General features: G+C 37.7%; 1 protein-coding gene across 1 annotated transcript in view; it reads right to left on the bottom strand.

Annotated features, from left to right (window-relative positions):
- Positions 1-325: 325 nt before the first annotated feature.
- The window catches only part of LOC139715865 (PAX-interacting protein 1-like), a 29,039-nt gene continuing 12,280 nt past the window's right edge, over positions 326-17,084 (bottom strand). The window contains exons 12-19 of the mRNA XM_071627399.1: positions 11,458-11,501; positions 10,067-10,164; positions 8,732-8,849; positions 7,484-7,652; positions 6,762-6,862; positions 4,935-5,145; positions 1,959-2,018; positions 326-1,374 (exon numbers count right to left, since the gene is read on the bottom strand). Coding sequence (XP_071483500.1) covers positions 1,349-1,374; positions 1,959-2,018; positions 4,935-5,145; positions 6,762-6,862; positions 7,484-7,652; positions 8,732-8,849; positions 10,067-10,164; positions 11,458-11,501 — 827 coding nt within the window. The 3' untranslated portion in view covers positions 326-1,348. The remainder of the gene's footprint in view (positions 1,375-1,958; positions 2,019-4,934; positions 5,146-6,761; positions 6,863-7,483; positions 7,653-8,731; positions 8,850-10,066; positions 10,165-11,457; positions 11,502-17,084) is intronic.

Raw genomic sequence — 17,084 nt, 5'->3', positions numbered from 1 at the left:
TAATTCGACTGTTGCCCCTGGCTAGCTCTGCTTACTATATACAGATCTTATTTAAAAAAAGAAGAAAAAAAAGAGCCACGTTTGCTCAGCTAGATAGCCGAAAAGAATTTGCGTGTGAATGCACAGGACAGTCAACAGATTGCCATGTCCACAGTGTAAGACTACATCACCATCTACTTAAGATCGATATGATCGTTTCAGTCCAACACGCACGTAACCGTACTTATCTATGTTACGTAGAGCGAACTGTGTATGACTAATGAACCCAAACAAAAGAGAATGGCTCTAATTTTTACTCGCAGTTGAGTATGCAGTCAAGTGGACCAGGCACACAATGTGTCCATTCAAATGCCATCTTACTAAGCTCTGTATTTCTTTAAGATATTAATGAACACACTGTTTAACTACCAAAATATTCTCACCGTCTGAAGTGGGGACAATGGGCAGCTACGATTTCACATTACAACTTGAAATTGTAGCTGAAGTTTCTCACTTCTCAACGAACTCACATTGGGGCTTTTCATCCATGAAATTTGTGTCCTTATCAAGGTTAAGCAGGACAGACCTGTCCTTGTGTGAATGAATACATACATTTCTTGTTTTCTTTAACCAGCCCTTATCACAAAATAAATTTGGCCTCTCTGTTTTGTACACATGATCAAATTTCATAACTTCACCATATCAGAAAGTCCAAGAGGATGATCACTGGATTGACCGTGCACTGTCTCAGTCCCACATGTATCGTTTCATGTCAGGTTTGCAGCTTTTAATGTGCATCTGGTATTGTGAATTGCTGCGGCGAGAAGCTACTGATGCCGAGATCTAGACGAACATCTTCTCTTGCATTCCACGAAATTGGTTACCTGGGGGATCTGGGCCTGTGCAGGAGCCTGACGTTGAACAAACTGAACACATTTTTTTTTGCTCCTCATTAGCTGTCTACTATCTAGCTAGCACTTTGCAGGACCGCTGCAAAAGGCTAGAGTTTAATTCTGTAGCAGAACAGAACATGCATGTGTGTGTGTGTGTGTGTGTGTGCGTGTGTAGAAGAATAGGATCATTGCTGCTGCAGGTTTCTCCATCAGCTGTCTATTACTTGTCACGCAACATGCAGGGTCCAGGGAGAAGTGGATAAGACTCACAATATGGGGAATATGTAGTCTCTCTTCCAGGCCAAGAGTTTCCTCAAAAAAGCTGGTGTAAAATTTGAATCTAGTCTCCAGTCAAGGCTGAGATTTCTGGAAAACAATCGTGTTCATCTGTATGTAACTCTAAGTTTGGGCAGAGAGTTCTGTCAAGCACTGGATTCAGCTTTGAATGTAGCCTCCAGACACAGATGAGAGTTCCATCAAACACTTGGGTCAAATCGAAATGTAGTCTTCAGTCAAGGAAATAGGAAAGAATGAAAGTGAACGACATAGATAGTTTGAATAAACACTATTCTTTTCTCACTCACATATCATTTTCATCAGATCACACTAGGAAACAGGTGACTTCTTTCATTGTCAGGAATGCAATGTACTCAGGACGTAGAGACCTCAGGGCATAAACTACTATTTCTGAGACATGAGTAGTTCTTTAACACAGCATTTTGAATCACTGAATGGAATACAGTGGACTCCCATTATAACAAAATCATGACGATCAGAAGTTTTCTCTCGTTATAACCAAATTTTGTCATAACTGAACAAATAAACAATAAAAACCACAGAGCAAATAATGTAACGACGTCAATTTTTACTACGTTGGAACCCCAATTTCATTATAATCATGTGTGTTATAACGGAAGTGTACTGTGTTCTGTATTCTGTAGGTGCTAAGATGATAGCACAGCAGCTTGACTTCTTTGTACAGCGTAAAAAAGCTCATGAGATATCCAGATACATCTTATAGAGATCAGTGGTTAAAAAGCCACAAAGTAAAAAATACTGATCTTCATAATGTGTCAAAAGGATATGATCTGTAGTCCAGCCGCTGCCTTAGTACTCCAGTCAAAATAAACTCCGCGTTGTGGACGTCTGAAGAAAACACAAAGGCATAAATTTATCATGCGCGAAATTAATACTGATTTTCAATTTCAATTCAACCACTATATTTTCATCAGACATAAAATACTACATAGGACAAAGTATACCCAACGCTGCACACTGGCACTGGTTCAACGGTCCAAGACCACTGAAACTCACTGTTGGACCAGTAAAACAAGGAAAAACTGGGTACCTACTGGTCGGACAGACAGGTCGGACCAGTAGAAAAAAATGGTTTAGTGTGCAGCCCTGGCATACCTTTGACAAATTGTATTTCCGAGCTATTTGTACTAGTTCTACAAGTTCCAGTCATGAAATATAATCAAAGAAAAAAACAAATGATGATATGCACATTTCAGTTTCTTTCAGGACAAATATAAATAAACAGATAAGAGTTAACTAGAATATCTTGGGCGGAAAAATGATTGAGATGAGATTAAATCAGGTAAGTGTAATTTCCCAATAAACCTTTCATTCCCTATCAGGCACATAAGTCTGACTTCAAATTCCTCTTTCCTTCCCCCTCTCACACTGACATCCCTCTAACCTAAAGAGTGCCTGTCAAAGGCCATCTGGAGGTCTGTTTTAACAGATCTTACCCCAACATCTTCTGGACAATGTCTGGAAAACAAAATTTAATTTCTCCCCTCGGGCAATGAAACTGCAGGATAGAGAGCGAGGGGTATCATGCTAACAGACCTTCTCGGGTAGGTTTCCATAACAACCTACCCGTTCATGCGCGAAGGGGGTGTGGTTACAATCTATGCAGATGATCAGCGAGTAGTGTTTTATTCTGTTTGGACTATTTTGCGTGCGTGTTGAGTGTATCAAAGGAATGTTACTGCCAGAATGTTTTTAACAGAAGGGTTGACGGGTTGATGTCGGGGTAATTACCCTTACTAGCTTGGGCACAATTTGGTGAAAGTTACCCTACTGACAACTTCTCAGCAACATTTTTTGGGGTACAGTTTTAACAGGCAGGGTAGAAAAAGAATTCAGTGTATCAGTTGAAGAGTTAGCTCCACTCTTGTCGATTTGAGATGTTTGCAATTAGATCTGCTAAAAAAACAAACAAATTGATAAAATATGATACCTTCCTACATAGAATATCACAATGGCCAGCATATTCCTTGTCAATGCAACAAGGGAGAAATTAGTTGTAATGGTTTAATTTACCTTATCTGATTATTGACTTACTTTAAAGGGGCATTCCAGATGATTTTCATAATTTCAAATCATGTAGTACACAAATGGATAGCTCCATGTATAGATTTGTGGAATTTTAATGTCATCTTTGAGCAGAGAAACCAATACTCTAAACTAGATATATCGCTACGGCGACTGATATGCCTCTGCCATAATGCATGGTTCTCCTAATAGGTCTATAGTACAATGTCTTGACAATGTGTGATGACAGTTTCAAACAATTGGCAAAATATTAATGACAGGTTTGACACAAATGTGCTGAATGTTCACTTTCCTAGAACTAGGTTCAATTGGATGAATGATTAAAATGTCAGAGTGCAGGTATTTGGGGAACTGATGATTTTTACTTGACTTTGACCCTTTTATAAGTTTATGCATTGAGTAATTTTTCAAGGTATTGAGAAAAAGTATAATTTCAGTATCAAATGGGAAAATAGCATTATCTAAACCTGGCCTTTGACCTTTGACCTCACAGTTCCAAAGAGAATCACTGTTAGGTTGAACATGCATAAATATGTAAGTTTCATGATGATACCTTGAGTTACTTTTGAGATATGGAGGACAAAGTGCAATTCAGCACTTTCACTTGACCTTTGACCTTTTGACCTTTGACCTTTTGGCAAGAAATTTCCCACAGAATATATATTGGGTAATACATGTATACATCAAGTTAAAAAAAAAACACAAACCTTCATTCATTGCATAAATATAAGGAAAGTAGTGATATTTTGAGGAGTTGACCTTGACCTTTGACCCCTGACCTTTGACCCATGACCCCCAACTTCCCTAGATAATCACTGCCCATCGGTACAAGCATATATACTAAGTTCAATGAAGATACCTTGAACCATTTGCGAGATATGGAGAAAAACATGAAATTTCAATTTTTTTTTCACAAAATAACCTGTGACCTTTGACCTTTGACCCTGTGACCCTAAAATCCACACAAAGTATTATCCCCCAAGGATATACCCTCATACCAAGTTTGATGTAAAACCACCACACGGTTCTTGAGATATCGACAAAAACAAAACGGGACGGACGGACGGACGGACGGACGGACGGATGACCCGAAAACATAATGCCTCCGGCCACTTCGTTGCGGAGGCATAAAAATCTTAAACAAATCACACTGAACAGTGTTGACGACATAGATCCCTCACATACACTGTATTTCAGAAATGCAGCAGTGTAATTCCATTACAATACTGCTTGCTAAACAAGTTCACAAGTGTAGATTCTATGCATGCCTTCTTCTTTTGTTCTGCGTCTGTGAGCCCCAACTCATGCATTCTTATGGTGACCTTGCCATGTCATCATCCTTGTTCATTACAATTTGTTACAAATTTTGAAAACATTCTTATTCCTCATCCCAATCACTATAAATTCTGAAACTCTGTACCCAGTATCACTAATTTATAGTTGTTCAAGTCTAAAAGTCTGAAAATCATCCAGAGGTCTCCCTTAGCCCGTAGAGGACGAGTCCCGAGCATACTCGGGCAAGTGTCTATGGGAAATTTGTGTTGTAGCAAAATCAGTCCGTCCTCAACGGGTTAAAATATATGGAAATGGCGCTTAACCTCTTTTGCAATTAAACTCTTTCACTGCAAGAGAAGATACTAGTAGTATTATCATCATCATCATCATTATCATTGTCATTATCACCATTACACTTTTATCATCATCATCACATCAACTCACCAATGTTGTGACTAAAGAAGTCTCTGCAAAGAGGCATGTCGGACGGCGTGCTGATCACGACGAAGGCCCCTTTCCCCAGGGTGCTCTGGATGTGGCTAATCTTCCTCAGGGAGGGGCGGGAGGGGGCCAGCTTACCCCCCGCACACTCAACGATGTCCCTCATCATGTCCGCCCCCGGCTTGACGCCCGGCGTGATGTATATGGTTACATCCTGTCAAGGGGACAGGGAGAGGGAGTGTTAATGGAGCAGGGATAGGAGTGAGGTGGAAGAGTAACAGAGAGTTTAGAGTGGGGACAGAAATGGAGTGGGGGTTTGGAGATGGGAATGAAGGGGGTAGGGAGAGCAGGGGTGAGTAAAAGGAGATTGAAGTAGTATTGATTAATATACAAATGATGCATAGGACAGCGTGGTTTGGTGAGAATTGGATGCACAAGTTTAACTTTGGAACTGATTAAACCCACGAGCGCTGCAAGCAGGTTTTAAACTGTTTCCAAAGTTAAACTAGAGCATCCAATTCTCCTGATCAACATCATTCGTTTTATAAAATGGGCCCATGAATTCATGAAATTCAACCTTTTTTCCAACCATGCACCGGTACATCGGTATGCGCCATGTGTTTGGATTTGACTGGACGAACGGCTCAGTGTGGATCAGTAAAAATCAATGCATGATAATTGAGCAATTTCATTACAGAGAATCTCAAGCCCATTTTACAAATGCTTCTAATTGACTTTAGTGTTGGTTTTGGATTCATAGAATGAGAGGCTAAATTTGATCGTGCCAATATTAAAGATTTTTGCACATCTGTATCTTTCTTTTTGAATTTGGTAAACTTGTAAGATGAAAATTTCTAAAATTGTGTTGCATACTTACAAACAATTAAAGTTTATAACTAAACAACACCAAGCAAAGGCTAAAATTTAGAATGTTTATTTTGATGTGATTTCAAAATGGCAAAGTGAAAACTACATAAGTAAACTTTCACGTCTATTTCTGTCTTATTCTTTATCAATTATACCTTTCTTAAACTGATCTGGTAATTGTGCATGCCTCAACTGGTCAACATGTTAGTAAAACACAGGAAGGGAGGTAATTTTGCACTATCCTTGGCACGTCTGCCCCCCAATCTATGTCTAAGATGGGGTCTAGAGTAATTACCCCCTGGGCAATTACCCCAGACCCTTCCCCTGACCCTAACCCTGATCTTTATCCTGAACCTAATCCTAACCATAACTTAAACTCCTACCCTAATCCTCACTAACTGATCCCGCTTCATTTATTCATCACAAAGAGAAAGGTGTTTAACCCGGAGAAGTGGTTCCGCCTAACTTCCACCTTTATGAAATTTCGTCAAAAGTGGAAAAATGAGCAAAGAAAATGGGATTCCATCGGGATTTGAACCCGAGACCTCCGGATCGCTAGCCTGGTGCTCTACCGACTGAGCTATAGAAAGCCCTAGTACAGTGTTCGTCCCAGAAACCCTTCATTCTTAATGCTCGATTGGTCAGAAGCCACAGCAGTGTGTTTGTGTGGAAGACACACGCACATACATAAACCTGGCATAAACCCGAAGGATAACTGAACTTGGGGATAAATGCAAGGGATCATTATCTCTTATCTCGTTAGTATTCAACAATCGCAAACAGAAGAACATAAACTGACAAGAACTTCATGTATAATTCATTAGTGGAAAATGGAGCAAAGAAAATGGGATTCAATTTTTCCCCCACTTTCTTTGCTAATTTTTCCACAAATAAATTATATTCATTTCTGGTCAGTTTCCTTCTGTTTGCGTTAATTAGATTAAAGATGAGTATTCCATTTACCTTGAAGAGTTTCTGTCTTCCCGCTCTGACGAGAGACTCTCGGAGTTGGAAGGAGAAGAGCGTCTCCATCTCTTGATCATTTAGCACAAAGTTATTCACATCTAGGCGTAAAGAGAGCATAGAAAGTATAGTTTCCTCATCAACTTGAAACAAAAATGTCACCTTAACACATTGAGGACAAGCTGATTTCGGAAAAACACACATTTCCTATTATAGGTGTATAGACACCTGCCTGGGTATACTCACAACTCATCTTTAACAGATCAATATACAAAGCAAAGTATAATTTTGACTTCAAGAAATTAGCAAATATTTTTCTTTTTAATTGAGACGACAAAAATCACATGACCTAGATAAATGATGACATTTTTATGTGACTGCTAAATGCTAAACAAAGACTAAATGCTAATCGACTGCGCTTATCACACCACTGATCTCTATAGGAGATATCTGAATGTCTCCTAGGCCAATCCCTTTGAAGCCATTGTGCCACCATCTTAACAGGCACATCACCCATGCACTTGTGTGAGGAGCTCACAACATCACATGATCTTGGTGACAGTCTCTGCCGAAAAGTGTGCGCAAGTCCCCATAGAGTGTGCCTGGTAAGATGGCAGCACAGTGACTTCACTTGTTTGTGTAGCGCAAATGGGCCAATGTGATATCCAGAATACCTCTTATAGAGATCAGTGATTTTCAGTGACCTATGACCCTTGACCTACCTAGAAACCATCTGCTTTTGTAGCTCTCCTCTACCCACAATGGGGTGACGATGTGCTTGCAGACTGAGACGCCCGCCAGGAATTTGACGGTCCGCATGATCTTGGAGGTGATGAGGTGCGTGCACTGTGTGATGCTATCCACGATGCGGCCTCCAAGCTTTTCTATCTTCTGCAAATTGGCAACACAGTCAAGTGAAAATTGGAAAATGGACTTTTTTTTTTTCAATTTACCATGCCAGAATTGACTGGCTTCAATGGTTATATGGCTCTGGACTTTGAGAATGCACATTGGAAATGGTGGTACTTCGACTTTTGCAAAGTGTCCTTCTACAAATTGGCAACATCAACACTGCAAAAACTTCCAAAGACAGTTTTTCTCTAGAGTGCCAGACATGCAAATGCGCACCGGCCTTCCTAAATTATGTTTTTCAGCACTAACCTTAAAAATCTTGTAGAAAACACTTTTTTGTCACCAGTGGTAGCTGTCCTGGAAGGGCTTTCAACGAAAGTTTAACCTGTTGAGGACGGACTGATTTTGTTACAACATGCAATTCCCATAGACACCAGCCCGAGTATACTCAGGACTCGTCTTCATTGGGTTAATGGTTTTCAAAAACTTTTCAATATAATTTCACTGGGATTTTAGAGACTTTGCAATGAAATTTCAATGGGATAAAATAATGGGTTTCAAAGAATTTTCAATGAAATTTGAATGGAATTTCAATGGGACTCGAAGACTGTTCATTACAATTTCTAATGAATTTAAATGTTAGTTTTCATGGGATTGCAGAGATTTTAAAAAGAAATTCAATGAGATTTTCAATAGTTTTTCAATGGTTTTTCAATTAATTTTTAATGAACTTTCAATGGAATTTCAATGTGACTTCAAAGATTCTCGAATACAATTAATAGAATTTCAATGAAATTTCCATGGGATTTCAGAAACTTTCCAATGGAATTTCAATGGGGTTACTCCATGGGTTTTCCAAGAATTTTCAATAACGTTTTAATGGAATTTCAATGAGATTACGTGTAGATAACTTATCAATACAATTCCAATTGAATTGCAATATTTCCACAGGATTTTAGAGACTTTCAAAAGAAATTTCAATGGGACTTTCATTTTTTTTTCAAAGTAATTTCAATGAAATTTCAATGGAATATTAAAGGGATATCAATTTAAAATATATTTTCAATGAGATTTTAATGCAATTTCCAAGCCAAGTTATTTGAACATGTTCAGCTAACCTTGGAGAGGTCAGCGATGCGGGCCACCTCGATACCGGTGAACATGATGCGAGGAGCTTTGTCTGGCGCAATTCTTGGCGTACCGACATCCCAGTCATCATCCATCTGAATCATATTCCTAATAAAGAAAATAGAAAATGAAATAGAAATTAAAACAGTCGTAACATTGCAAAAACATCCACACTGGGAGAAATGAAAATTGAGAAAATGATATTTGCATTTGCATTTGCATTTTGCTCTAAAAGACATAGACATGGATGTTGCAGATAGGACTTTGCTTTCAGGCTCGTTTGATACTTCAAAAGTTATCAGTTAGCAATCTTTAGTTTTTCACACTTTTCACATCACCACAACTAGGGTCAGTTTTTATCTAGATACACTCTTCTGCCAACAAAACCGAACAAGTGCAACATTTTCATGCATCTCTTCATGACAAATAGATGTGTCTCTAGATACACTCTTTTGCCTTCAGATTAAAACCTAAGCTGTGGACATGACCCTAGATAGCTCCTGGCAACTACAAAGAAACAAAAACTGCAATGTACAGCTGAGAGCTGGCTAAATCAAAAATTTTCACCTCTGAGACCTCTCAGGTGGGAATATTCATAAAAACCCACAATTTACCCACAAGTAAATGTACGTATATAATTTTGCAATTGAATGGTAAAGCAATGGATGGATTTTCAGAAGTTGTTTTTAACATTTGACCTATCATCCTTTAAAGGAAAGCAAATCCCAAAGAGCAATGTGAATTGAGTGTAAGCAGCAACATTAGTAGAACATATCAGTGAAAGTTTGAGGAAAATCGGACAATCAATTCAAAAGTTATGAATTTTTAAAGTTTTGGTGTTGGATGAGGAGACTAGTAGAGGTTATGACGTATGTGTGGACAACAATATAAAGAAAATGTAAGGAAAATTCCACAAAAATTCGCTTTTCTAGCATAATGAAAGAGCAATTGACTAACCGCTTTTAGATAGCAGGGGGAATAATTGCTACCCTTAACATTATGTCAGTGTCATTTTGATGGAATGTGTAATTTTCATGAAAAATTAATTTTTGTGGAATTCCCTTCATATTTTGTTTAATTCTCCCTCCATCCAGCTCTCTCTTTGCATCTCTCCCCCCCTCAATTTCCATTCTTCTCTCTCCCTCAATCTTCCTCTCTCAAAATCTGCTCCTCTCTCTCTCTCTCTCCTTTCTATTTTTATCTACCTACCATAGCTTTTCTCATCTCTCTTTCAATCTCACTGTTCTTTCTTTTATTTGAATTATCTCTCCATAAACCTCCTCTCTCTCTCTCTCTCTCTCTCTATCTCCCTCTCTTTCTCCCACCTGATTTTCTTGGCTGCACTGGCTGGAGATTGAGGGTCTCCTTTCCGTTTGCCGTTGGCCAGGTTGGCTGTCTTCTGGGCGATGCTGGTGATGTAGCTCTGTTAAAGACCAACAAAGTGATAGAAGTTAAACTCCACTTTCTTGTTATAACCTTTTGAGGACAAGCTGATTTTGTTTATAACACACTTCCCCCATAGAACCTGCCCGAGTATACTCGGGACTTATTTTTGACGGATTAAGATATTGAAGAATTTTGCTCTCATCTCTATGTCTTTTCCACATCTTTTTCTAATTTCCATGTCTGGTTTCTGCGTAGAAAAAAAAAATATTCAAAGATGCAATTTAGCTTCATTATACAAAAGTTTTATCTACAGAAAACTGTTTATGGATGATTAGTACAATGTGTATTTTTACCTATAATACTAACTGCAAGTTGTGATGATTGTCTTTGGTCACCATGGGCCTTTTTTTTTAAACAATAAGATTAAAAGTTGAAATGTATGAATTGTCAATCAGTTGCAATAAAGGTGAAAAAAGCTTTTTATGGTGCCCTCCTAAAATTATTTTATTTGGAGATGATATGGATTGAATTACAACAGAATGGCATTAAACGCCATATAAATCTATGTTTAAATTCAAAATGAGCATGACAGGACAGGATGAAGATTTGATCAGAAGTCTGCTGTTATGTACTGGGGTGTTTGTTAGCTCTTTATGTGCCATGATGGAAACCCCCTGTGTGCCACATTATTCTGAGACACCAACACAGTCATGCTTTGGGAAAACATTCTATTTTTCAAATCTAAGTAACTTTTATATATTAGATTTTTGTTAAGCTGGACATGTAGTGAGCAAAGTTGTAGAGACAATGCCAAGTTCTGCTTTGATGTAAATTGTATGACAAATTTATGTTTGTTTTTCTTTCAAGCGACCAGTAGCTACATTACTGTAAAGTTATTACTTTTGCATTCAAAACAGTGACAAAAACCTACTAGAATTTACATGCAAATCCAATAGGGAACAATCCTTGCAAGTCAATCACCACTTTAAATGCAAGCTATTTATGTGAGAAGAATGGAATCACAAGAAACGCTTTCATTGTACTGTGACATTTGGCTATTTATCGATCGGTTTTGGCAGGTTTGTGAGTTTGAGCAGAATTTTATGCGAAGATGGCATGCCGTCGACAGAGTCGGACGTGCAAACGTGGCGCATAAAGAGTTAAACACTTAAAAAATCCAGGTAAAGGCGCATGCTCCTTGTTGTGTATGGTTTTCATGGGCGAGCCCTTCTTGTACATTGTAGCAGAGTCCACTCTATCAACGGATGGGTTGCTATGGAAAAACTTAAATACACATCATATCTGAGATCTTTTAATAAAGTTAACTTACCCTTCGTATGGACTGTGATATCTTTAGAGGAATTGTCCACGGTTCTGAAAAATAGGAAGAGCAAAGCAATAGAGTGATGCTATGAAGTTTCCGGCTAGCATTCAAATGACAAAGAGGGTACTGTAAAACCAAGGAATGTTTGCATGCATTTGTCATTCCGCGAGTTTCGCAAGCCAAGATTCATGAAATTAAAAATGCATGCGAAAGTTCTTGTCTACACTATATGCATTGAATGTTAGAGACAACTCGCGTATATTTCATGCTGCAAAAATATTGTGTTTTACAGTAAATGAAAGCCATCTTGGTAGTAGCAGTAATAATAATAATAATAATAATAATAATAACAAGGAAAAGTAGAAATTACGCAGTGCGTAATATATGTCCCCGCCGGAAGTAGCATTTTGTAGCAAAATGTACAATACAGGTCACAAATCAAGGTCAAAGGTCAAAGAAGTCAAAGGTCAAAATTCTGTGTAAAAGTTTTGAAGCCCTCACCTAGTGCCATCACATAAAGCAAACGGAATCGAAATCAGGTTAGAAATGGCGAAGGAGTAGCATTTTATAGCCAATGCACAATACAGGTCAAAAATCAAGGTCAAAGGTCAAAGAAGTCAAAGGTCAAAATTCTGTGTAGAAGTTTTGAAGCCCTCACCTAGTGCCATCACATAAAGCAAACGGAATCGAAATCGGGTTAGAAATGGCGAAGGAGTAGCATTTTGTAGCAAAATGTACAATATAGGTCAAAAATCAAGGTCAAAGGTCAAAGAAGGCAAAGGTCAAAATTCTGTGTAGAAGTTTTGAAGCCCTCACCTAGTGCCATCACATTAAGCAAACGGAATCGAAATCGGGTTAGAAATGGTGAAGGAGTAGCATTTTGTAGCAAAATGTACAATATAGGTCAAAAATCAAGGTCAAAGGTCAAAGAAGGCAAAGGTCAAATTTCTGTGTACAAGTTTTGAAGCCCTCACCTAGTGCCATCACATAAAGCAAACGGAATCGAAATCGGGTTAGAAATGGCGAAGGAGTAGCATTTTGTAGCAAAATGTACAATATAGGTCAAAAATCAAGGTCAAAGGTCAAAGAAGTCAAAGGTCAAAATTCTGTGTAGAAGTTTTGAAGCCCTCACCTAGTGCCATCATATAAAGCAAACGGAATCGAAATCGGGTTAGAAATGGCGAAGGAGTAGCATTTTGTAGCAAAATGTACAATATAGGTCAAAGGTCAAGGTCAAAGGTCACGACTGAAATACTGTGTGGGTCAATCCACGTCAAATCATCCAATTTTCAGAAAAGTTGTCACCCGACCCCCTCTGATTTTCTTTAAAATCGCACCAAATGTTCCCCAAAGTGTCTGACGGAAAATCCCAAAATATTTTGCCCCAAGGTCAATTGGTTGCTAAGATACAGCCTCACATAGCAACTGATGCGCATTCCAAAATATTAGTTAAAAAATTATGCATTTTTGATTGATTGTGGTAGCATGGATATTTATGCAAAAGTGTTCTTTATCTGGAAATTGGAAGAACTTTATAGTCTTTGCAAGAAAAAGTGACTGTGACGCGAAATTGACTTTTCGTTAACGTGCACAAGGTCACCGAAAATGGTGTTAAATGTTAATTTCGAAAATTTTAATGCATATTTAGAGGCTAATATCTTCCACATTTCATCATCTTAGGTTCTAAAATATTATGCTGTTGAAGGCTTTGACTTGCTCAGTAATTTTGAAAAAAATCAGCGGATTCGTGCCCACCGTTTTTACGGAGAGCGCCCTCAAAGTTGACAAAAATGAAAAATGTGCCAAATTCAAGGTCACGGATCACCCTTTGTCCCACCTAGGAATGGCATCAATTTTTTTGTATTGATAGACGTTTACCTATGTTATCTTGGGTTACCAAAGAAATTTTGCTACCGAAATGTTCAATGGTAAATTTACCCCACTGAAAATGGTCGTAAACGGCCAAATTCCCATGTAATATCACATATTGGGTTTAGAGGACATTTCAAATGTCCATGCTTTCAAGATGAAAAGCCATAGCCCCGTGATATTTGCAGTAGGGGTAGACTGTTATACATATTTTAGTAATATATACCACAAAACACTTTTATTACATAATAGTGACCTTGAAATTTAATCCAAAATTTGATAAAAACAATAAGTCGCTCCATTTTCCTCATTGCACTGCATGTAATATGTGTTTTGAAAGACTTTTCACAGAGCAATATTTCAAGAATTATGAAAGCTGACAGCCTAACATATTAAGGTTCTAAACTATTTGTGCTCTTCTTTCAGATTTGGTGTCAATTTGATCATGAATGTTATACCCTTGACCTTGAAGTGCTTCTAAAAATAGCTCTAAATTTGTTAACTACAAATTACACACACAACAGGTGTTTTGTGGCATAACATACTAGTGATTCTTTCACAAGCACAAAAGTTTTTATAGTGTAAATGTTATATACTGGAATAAATCTATAGGTTCTTGCAAGATATGTTACAATTAATTACTTTGTTTTGACATTGACCCTGAATTTATCACCTTCAAAATCAGGAGAAATGCCTATTCCTGCCCATACAAAAAGTACATAATAATAGTTGATTATGGACATTGCGCCCAACACATAAGAATGATTCTTATTCTAGCCTGTGAAACGCACATTAAAAGCACTGAGAGTCATCTTTTGGGGGGGATTTGTTCTGTAACTTATGAAAATTCCATAATCATTTCAATTCTTATGTATTTTCTTGTTTTTGGAATATTTGTTATGTATTTCTTTGTTTTTTATTTTCTAAAGCATTTGTGGGGTTTTCTTTATTGGAAATTGTCACAGCCCACTTTTTCTACCATAATTTGAATAGAATTAATCAATCAAAGTGATAAAATAGTAAAAATAGTCAAGTTTTTATGAGTTTCACCACAGAGCACTGTTTTCCATAGGAAATGCACACAAAATCACAAAATATTACTGTCCCTTTTGTGATAGAAATTGAGGGTCATTGTCTGAACAAAGTAATTAATTGTAACATATTACCTTGCAAGAACGTATAGATTAATTCCAGTATATAACATTCACACTATAAAAAGCTTTTGTGTTTGTGAAAGAATCACAAGTATATCATGCCATAATACACCTGTCTGTATGTAATTTGTAGTTAACAAATTTAGAGCTATTTTTAGAAGCACTTCAAGGTCAAGGGTATAACATTCATGATCAAATTGACACTTAATCTGAAAGAAGAGCACAAATAGTTTAGAAACTTAATATGTTAGGCTGTCAGCTTTCATAATTCTTGAAATATTGCTCTGTGAAAAGTCTTTCAAAACACATATTACATGCAGTGCAATGAGGAAAATGGAGCAACTTATTGTTTTTATCAAATTTTCGATTAAATTTCAAGGTCATTATTATGTAATAAAAGTGTTTTGTGGTATATATTACTAAAATATGTATAACAGACTACCCCTACTGCAAATATCACGGGGCTATGGCTTTTCATCTTGAAAGCATGGACATTTGAAATGTCCTCTAAACCCAATATGTGATATTACATGGGAATTTGGCCGTTTACGACCATTTTCAGTGGGGTGAATTTACCATTGAACATTTCGGTAGCAAAATTTCTTTGGTAACCCAAGATAATATAGGTAAATGTCTATCAATACAAAAAAATTGATGCCATTCCTAGGTGGGACGAAGGGTGATCCGTGACCTTGAATTTGGCATATTTTTCATTTTTGTCAACTTTGAGGGCGCTCTCCGTAAAAACGGTGGGCACGAATCCGCTGATTTTTTTCAAAATTACTGAGCAAGTCAAAGCCTTCAACAGCATAATATTTTAGAACCTAAGATGATGAAATGTGGAAGATATTAGCCTCTAAATATGCATTAAAATTTTCGAAATTAACATTTAACACCGTTTTCGGTGACCTCGTGCACGTTAACGAAAAGTCAATTTCGCGTCACAGTCAATTTTTCTTGCAAAGACTATAAAGTTCTTCCAATTTCCAGATAATGAACACTTTTGCATAAATATCCATGCTACCACAATCAATCAAAAATGCATGATTTTCTTTTAACTAATATTTTGGAATGCGCATCAGTTGCTATGTGAGGCTGTATCTTAGCAACCAATTGACCTTGGGGCAAAATATTTTGGGATTTTCCGTCAGACACTTTGGGGAACATTTGGTGCGATTTTAAAGAAAATCGGAGGGGGTCGGGTGACAAGCACTGGATGATTTGACATGGATTGACCCGTGTAGAAGTTTCAAAGCTCCCATGTAGTGCTATCATATAAAGCAAACAGAATCAAAATTGGCTCATAAATGACAGAGAAGTAGCAAATTGAAGATTTTGATCACACACGGACGCACACACGGACACACGGACGGACGGACGGACGGACGGACGGACACACGGACGGACACACGGACACACACACGTACGGAGCCCGTTTCATAGTCCCCTGCTCGAACTCGTTCGGCGGGGACAATAATCATCATCATCATCATCATCATCGTCATCAATCATCATTATCATCGTCATCATCGTATCAATTCATAAAGCACAATAAAATGTACATACTTCTGTGCTGCAAATGCTTCCAATATGCTCGAAAATAAGGCACAGTTTAAAATTAAAAAAAAAGAATGTGTCTTGAGTCTTGATTTAAAGGCTCCTACAGCTGGGGATTTCCTGACTTCTAAAGGTAAGTCATTTCACAGTTTAGGAGCCGTGAAGGCAACTGCTCAGTCTCCTGATGTTAATTTTTGCTCTGCATGTTGGGATTTATAAAAGAAGAGTGTCTTTAGAACGGCACAGATTGTGAGTGTGTTTATGAGATTGACGCACTAGTAGTTCAGATAACAAGGGGCTTGACCAACGAGTGCTCTGTATACAATCAGCAAAATCTTGTTGACAAATTGTAGCCAGTGTAGAGCTCTTATAAGAGGGGTAGCGCTGTGATCCTCACGAATCTGGGATTGTTAAAAATTAGCCAGGTGCAGGCATTTTGGACTCGCTGCAGTCACACATGGTCAGTCAGATCCTGCAATTTTGCACATTTCAAACATGCCTGGACACACAGGTAAATGTCAAACTCATTCACTGATCACGCAATCATTCAGATCTGGAAATGTAAACCCCTTCATTACCCCTGACACTTTCTCTTTTGTTGTTGGTTCACTGAACATAACATAAAGTAGATACACATACTCTCTTAGATGAATGTGGTTCTTCAAAGACATTTACTTATTTGACAATTCCACTGGCATTCTCATTTTCTTTACCTATTCTCTTTGGCCACTCGTCTCATTTTCCTTGCTGCAACACTTTTTTTTTTTCCTCTTTCTAAATTCAAACATCAACTTGAATTTAAGTCACTTCAAATTTCACATCCAATATCACATAATTTCTTGGACTTATATTAATTAGCCCCCCCCCCCCCCCAAAAAAAAAGAAAAAAAAATCATTGAGATTACCAAATATGAGCATATCTACACTTGCAGTGAAAAGAAAAAAAAAAAAAGTGCATAACATACAAATGTACATTATATATTGTACACTATTTAAAACAAATAAGTGTGTTGAGTGGCCCACTTTTTAAGGATATGGACCCTTCAAAGAATT

This window comes from Diadema antillarum, unplaced genomic scaffold, assembly GCF_040938485.1.
Source record: "Diadema antillarum isolate AM-2024a unplaced genomic scaffold, OU_Dant_1.0 scf00000057, whole genome shotgun sequence".
Taxonomy (NCBI): domain Eukaryota; kingdom Metazoa; phylum Echinodermata; class Echinoidea; order Diadematoida; family Diadematidae; genus Diadema; species Diadema antillarum.
This window is presented reverse-complemented; position numbering and strand designations above follow the sequence as displayed.